Source organism: Strigops habroptila, chromosome Z (genome assembly GCF_004027225.2).
Source record: "Strigops habroptila isolate Jane chromosome Z, bStrHab1.2.pri, whole genome shotgun sequence".
Classification (NCBI taxonomy): domain Eukaryota; kingdom Metazoa; phylum Chordata; class Aves; order Psittaciformes; family Psittacidae; genus Strigops; species Strigops habroptila.
This window is the reverse complement of record NC_044302.2, coordinates 101,795,427-101,802,502: the sequence shown is the minus strand read 5'-3', so window position 1 is coordinate 101,802,502 and position 7,076 is coordinate 101,795,427. Positions and strand designations below refer to the sequence as shown.

Here is a 7,076-nt window from a genome sequence, read left to right as displayed (position 1 = left end):
CCCTGCTGCCTGCACGTGGAGGTGCACCACACACTCCATACCTTGCGAAGGCTGTGTCAGCTCCCCTTGAGTGACAAAAAACTACAGAGCAGGGAGCAATTCAAGAGGAGAAGAGCTTCAGTAGGAAAGAATCATTCTGTTGTTTCTTTATTACTAGCTGTGGCACAGCCAATTTCCAATTTATTAACTCAAATGAGAGTATAAAGTCAGCCTTTTTAGTAGTACTATTTATTGCGAATGTGGAAATGTCATCTAGTTTCGAACTAAGAGATGAACTGATTAGATAAGTCATATCATTAATTGGAAGACCCTTCCATGACAATTAAATGTATAAAGCCATTCAAGTGAGAAAATGCAGCCTTGAAGTAAAGAGTTTAGTCACTGCTGAACATACAAGAATATGTGTATTTAGGTATTTTACACCAAGGAAATCTTGTTTACAGAAAAGAGACCTTGTTGATTATCTGATACAATCAAGTGCTTGCGAAACATAGTCTCTTATGGAAAGTATTCCATTTCTTCATGATTTAGAGACCTTCTTTCAGCTTGGAGTGCTCTCTTTCATATTCACAACTTGAAGCAGATAGTCCATCATCTAATCAAAAGAGAAGAATATTATTTATAGAACAGTCCTGGAAAAAGTAATTCACTAAGTTAATAAGACCAATATATATCTGCTCTGTGTGTTCACATAATAAGTGCATTCCCAATCATCTGTCCAAAATAGCCCTTGCTCTGGATATTCACATAGCAAACACATTCCTAATAATCTTTCCAAAATAGGCCCCATTTGTCTCAGTTACTGTCATAACCAACTGCCAAAGCATGAGGAAAGTCATCCTCCCAAAGAATTCTGTCAGCCATCTCATTTATATAGTGTCTCATTAGTGTTGAAAAGCCAAGCCACAGAAACAATTTAAAGCTTATTTTCCAAGTTACTTTTACACCAAGAGCAACTTCCAGGAGAGAGTTCCCTTCTGATCTTTACCTACTTTAACTGGTATTTATTCACAGGCAAGAGCTTCATTTGCCTGCTAATAACTGAAAACAGAAGAAATTAACTGAGGTGCACCACTCTAGGCCTAATTCCCAGAACTGTTATGCTAATCCCTTTGGCTTTGTGGACTTTTCGTGTCTTACAGCACTTTCCCTACTCTGGCTGAGTCTTTTAGAAAGACTTTATTATTATTATTATTATTATTATTGAGAAATGTACAGCACAGTGTGGGCATTAGTGGTGAATAATGCACTGAATGAGTTTGACCTAACAAGCAAGACCCTGGATTGAGTAACCTGAAGTACATCTCTGTATTTACTTCTGCTACGTGTCTGTATTTAATTCTGAAGCCTTTAGCTTGGGGGATTGCTGATCTTAAATTTAAAATTCAGATTTTGAATAAAATCTGCTAAATGTGACGGAGTCCATGAAGCAAAGTCCTCATAGTCCACGTCTTCCCAACACAGCCTGTTCGGCGGCGGGGAACACAGAGCTGCACACACACAGAGCCAGGGCCTCGTGGTCAGCACCTCTGCAAGTGCATGCTCAGTCTACAGACAGGACCCACAGCCCCCTCGCTGGTGATCCGGTCCTGGGATGGCTGTTCCATCAGCTGACAGTGGGGTTTATGATTTACTGGGTTTTGGTCACATTTCGATGCCTCAATCCAAAAGGCCATTTCAGAGTGAACAGTAACCCACTGGAAATACAGCGTCTCGCTCCTCCTAGAGCAGTTTCTATTTCAAACTCAAACAGTATGGCTGGAGAAGTATTTAATGCTGAGTGCAAAGTTCCTACATGCACCACACCAGCAGCAGCAGCTTTCTCCCCTGAGGCAGGCAGCTACATCCACCATTCCTGTACATGGGGCCCCTGTGTGAGCTGTGGGACAGCAGCACCTTAAACAAGAGTGATGTCTAACCAAAGCCTGTGCAACACAGAACCCCTCACACCCAGAAAAATATATAGTCAAGACCTACAGAGTCAAAATGCTCTTGTATCCCTGTGTACATGTATGACTGACGTTCATAGGTACCAGAATTACACCTTCATAAATAAGGCCTCCTCTGTTAAAAGTAACAATTATCATTATTTAAATATCTATCACAGCCCTGAAGAAAAAAGCACATTCTTTCCCATCTTCACGTCTTCATCTGGAAGACAGATTTCAAACAGACACAAAGCTTAACCATCAGGTGCTGGGGTTTTACTTTCTGAAGGCAAAGGAAAACCGATACACCACATCTTATCTGGGGTGCAGATAATCAGGTGCCCATGTCCAACAGTAGGAAAGCACAGAGTACCTACTACTTGTACTACTCTCATGATTATGTTTTACTTCCAGATAGAGACAAAGTAACTGTTGAATGCTGGATATCAAAGGTTCTGTGGCAAAATGAGGTTCTCCAAGTTGTCATATACCCTAGTCACACAGAAGACATGGTTTTTTACTAATCATTGGAGAAATCTGGATATTTAGGGCAATAATCCCATTATTCCATGTATATGTTCAAAGTCTGACCACAAAAATGTGGCTATTAATGCAGGGTAAAAGAACACACAATTGGATATATTTACACTTACCAGAGGCAACTTTCAGCCTTTGTAAGTACAATTCATTACCAGATACTTTTCAAAGTCAAAATATTCCCCTCTTTCCATAGCATGATGGGATTTGTTTATCTAATGTGATGACAAAACTGCCCACTGCAGAGCTGAAGATGACACAGTTCCCTTTTAGATAATAGTAATCACTGTTACTGCAAGTATCATTGTCATAAAGCCATAGCCAGAAAGAAACCTACGGACAGCATTTGTATTAGTGGTGTAAGAGACTTAAATGCTGGCTTTAATTTCTTATCCATATTCAAGTTAAACCCAAGTCACTGGCTTCACCGCACCAGGGTTTCAGGAGGGAGGAATATTAATTACATCATGTTACAGTAGAATATGGGAAGAAAAGAATCTTCCCACCAATATCTTTAAGGGGCTGTATTAATCTCTGTATTTTATTTCAAACTTCTGCAGCTCTATCACCATGACTGTACCTGAGGCATTATAAAGAAAGGGGTTTTCTAGTAAATTCTGCAATTTTATGTCATTTAGACCCTGATTATTTTCTCTAAAGCCTCACTGATACCCTTCCAAGTGTAGTTTATAGGATTTTCCAAAAGAACAGGGGTGAATCTGGCCCAAAGCCTTGTTGACTTCTGAAATAGTGCTAGTAAGTCCATTAGCCTGAGGGAAGAAGAGGTGGGTCCTAGGCACACCTACAGTTTATCAGTAGCCACAAACCCTGGGGGAAAAGACTTGCGTGAGCCAAGCCAGAGCTTGGAACAGAGGAAACTCCCCAGCCCAGATGCTCCATCCTCTGATCAGCACCCGAGGGAGACAGGCAGTGTGATGTGCTGTTATACACAACACACTTTGCCTTCTTCCTGCCCTCTATACTCACACCTGGTTTTCACATCAGCTTATTTTTGCTGGGTTAATACACAACTTGGTGCTGATGTGGCCAAATGAGCATGAAGTGCTGGAAAAGAAGAGAATGGAACAACCGAGTGACTTGAAGGGAATGCAGGCACTAAAATCTGAGTTTATGTCCAGCGGCAAATTAACTCATTAAAAATACAATCTGTAATCATAGAATCACAGAGTGGTTCGGGTTGAAGGGACCTTAAAGCTCATGCAGTTCCAACCCCCTACCACGGACAGGGATACCTTCCACTAGCCCAGGTTGCTCCAAGCCCTGTCCAACCTGGCCTTGAACACTGACAGGGATAGGGCAATCAAGATAATCACTAATCAATAAAGCAATAATCAAGAGTAGAATCTTACTTTACTGAATGATTAGTGCACGAGATGCATTTCTGCTGCTTTTCTGGACAACCCGCAAGCCAGAGGAAGCTGGTCTGTTACTGTACAACAAAAGGTGAACATATGGAGTGTTGTTACAGGTTTTTTGTTACTTACATTTTTCCAGCTGCTGTTGTCATCTGTGTCCCAGGTATTCCTGGCATACCAGGGAAGCCCTCCTTTTAAAACATGAGCACTTTTATTTTCACTCCTTTCCAGCAGCCGTAGCAAATACTTGGAGATTTCTTCCCACTGCAGGTAGTCTTCCAGCTGCTTGATATTTTCAGGTAATGCTGAAAATGGGGTCTTGTTTTCTTCTTCATAAGCATAAGGAAAATCTCCAGTGCTCTTTTTCCCCATTAAATGCCCTGGAACAACAATGATGGTAGCATGAAATTACCCAAGACTGGTATAGATTTGGTTGCTCGAGCATCAGCTGGAAGCTGTTACTGACGGATAGCATGGAGGGAATGGCTTAGAGGATGTCAAAGCTGAAGCACAACTGGGACTGGAAATCTGTCACAATGTCACACACAATTTCCCCCATCTCTTATTCTACATTGTCAGAGAAAACATTACTGAGAAAAGGCATAAAAAAACCGAGGATTGTGCCTGGAGCTAGAGAGGCACCTGGTAAGAATGCTGGAATAAGAAGTGGATAGAGAATCATAGAATCTAGGAACTAGGTTGGAAAAGACCTTTGAGATCATTGAGTCCAATCGTAAGAAGCAGTAGGCTTGAGACTTTCCCTGCCTTGACATGCCATGTGGGAACTGTAGAGTAAGGCTATGTTCCAGTGCCTTTCTAGGAGCTAAACTGGGTGCGCTTTTGATATACCATACTTTATGGTCATCAAACTGAAATCATAGTTGGCTTTAGGCTGCAAAGGAGGTTACTGGGATGGGGAGGTGGAAAGGCAGCGCTGGAGGAGGCTCCCCAGGCTGAGCGCCCCGGGGCTCCGGCCACACCGGGGCTACCCAAGGTGCTGACAGCGCCCTAGAGTGCTGGGGAGCTTCGGGGTCGGGTCTGGGTTCCTGCATGTCTGAGGAAAGGCAGCGGTAGAAACATCATCGCCAAATGAACGTGCCAAAGCTGCGTTACTCCGCACAAGCGCGGGGTGCTGGGACAGAGGCTGACCGGGACAAGGGTTGCCGGCCCTCGGGGACCGCGTAGAGTCCGCCCGGCCCCGGCGGGTACCGGGTAGCGCCCGTCGGGGACTCGCTCACCCCGCGCCGTCGGCTCCAGGGCACCGGCTGGAGCCGGGGCTTCCTCCGGCAGCCACCCGCCAATCCGACGGCGGGGACAGGGAAGCCCGGTCGGATGCCGGGCGGTCGCACCCGTGTCCGCCCGGGCGAGGAGGAGGCACCGGCAGCCGCCACGCGTGCGCCTTCGGGCCGGGCCGGAGACTTACCCACAGCCCAGTGGCTGCCGCGGGGGTAGATCTTGGAGAGCGCGGGGGAGCCGCCGGGCTGCAGGGGAGCCGAGCCGCCCTGTGCCGCCAGCAGCGCCAGCGCCAGCAGCGGCAGAGCGCCGGGCCGCCGCGGGCCGCCGCCGCCCATCCTGCCGCGCCGGGGCCACCGGTGCCGCCGCTGAGCAGCTCCGGCTCCGTCCGGGCGAAGCGCTGCCGCCGCCGCCGCCGCCGCCGCCCATTTATACGGAGCCGGGACCGGGAGCGAGCGGGGCTCCGGCTCTTGACGCCTCCTCGCGGGGCTGCGGCCGCCCCCGGCCCCCGCCCGCCTCCCGCCCCGGCGGGGGGGCCCGTCCCTGTGCGGCACCGCGCTGCCCCCCGCCCGCCGCGGACCGCAGCCCCGCGAGGACCCCTCCCGCGACCCGCTCACAGGCGTCCCGCCGCCCGCCCCGCTCGCGTTCGCCTCGTCCTGCCCCCCCGCTGCTCCCGCCTGTGCCCGTCCCGTGCGGGGCCGCAGGGGTCGGACATGGGAGCGCTGGCAGGAGCGTTCTGCTGCTCTCACTGCAGCGACCAAAGCGGGTGATAGATTTTAACGAGAGCTTACGGAAAAGCTTGTAACACGCTCCAGCGTTTCTCTAGCTGGAGGAATGGCTGTGAAGCGACCAGACTCAAATGATAACGTCCCTTGAGGATCACTGAAATGGAACATCTTGTGCAAAGAGTTTCTTTTAGTTCCCACTATCGCATACATTTATCTCCACGGGTGACAGTAATGTCACTCACAGATCTACAGGACTTGCACAGAGAACTTGTGAACTTCCAGCAGTCTAAAGTGGCTGGAACTGGCCAACTTCATAATAATGGATGAAAAGACCTTCATCCTGAAGAGGCAGTGCAGAGGAGAGGGTGAGTGAATCACTGAAGGAGGCAATGAGCGACAGTAAAGGCCACAAAAAAGTGGAAGCTGAAACACGTACTCAGCTCCAGGCATGCGAGTATTCCACTGAGGTGAAGGTGGGAGTAGCAGAGGGATATGGAGTCCTGATGTGCTGTTTGTCCCTAGAGGAACAGAGGCAGGGATGGAGTCATATGAATTGGTACAGTTTATGTGGTGTCTAGTTCCCTACGCACCTGGGTGGGGTACACAGTTAACAGAGCTGAGTGCCAGGGGCTTGCCACATCCTTCAGCTAACCCTGCCCAGCTGGAACTGAACTACACCCACTGGGAACTACCGTGGATGCAAACTAACGTGATTACTGGGCAAACCATCTAGCATAATCACTTTGGAAGTCAATTGTGTATCCTACTGTATGAGCTAAATTGTTCCCTTGCTTAGTCTCAGCTTATTGCATCTTCTTGTACTGATTAATGTGATTCATTCCTTTATTTTGGTTATTAATTATGCATTCTTGTTTAATGTACAATAGTATTCTCATGCCTCAATGACGTTCCTCTGTGCAGCCTGCAGTGCAGCTACAGACAGCACGTGCTGAGTGACAGTGATCCAACACAAGATTGCCACCCGTGGGACATTCTCATTGTTCTTTGCCATTTGAGACAGGAAATTGGAAATTCAGGAAACTGTCCTTTGTCAGAATACTGAGGACATGCTGGGCTGTGCGGTGCACCACCAGCACCCAGGGAGATGGGGTACAAAGGTGGGCACGGAAGGGGCTGTCAAGGCTGCCATGGTTTGGACCATGTCTAGGCTGATGAACGCCTGGTCTGTGCTCATCAGGTTTTTCGGGTGCTGGGCAGGGACAGCAGGAATGTTCCCAAACAAACATCCTTCCTCCTTGGCCTCATCACCTTCC

General features: G+C 47.9%; 1 protein-coding gene across 1 annotated transcript; it reads right to left on the bottom strand.

Moving 5' to 3' along the window:
• Positions 1-355: 355 nt before the first annotated feature.
• GRP (gastrin releasing peptide) lies at positions 356-5,719 on the bottom strand. Its single transcript, XM_030474867.1, has 3 exons — positions 5,265-5,719; positions 3,971-4,221; positions 356-595 (listed from the first exon to the last, which is right to left on the bottom strand). The coding sequence occupies exons 1-3, from the start codon at positions 5,410-5,412 to the stop codon at positions 542-544; spliced, it is 453 nt and encodes a 150-aa protein (XP_030330727.1). The 5' UTR covers positions 5,413-5,719; the 3' UTR covers positions 356-541.
• Between the last annotated feature and the right edge of the window lie 1,357 nt (positions 5,720-7,076).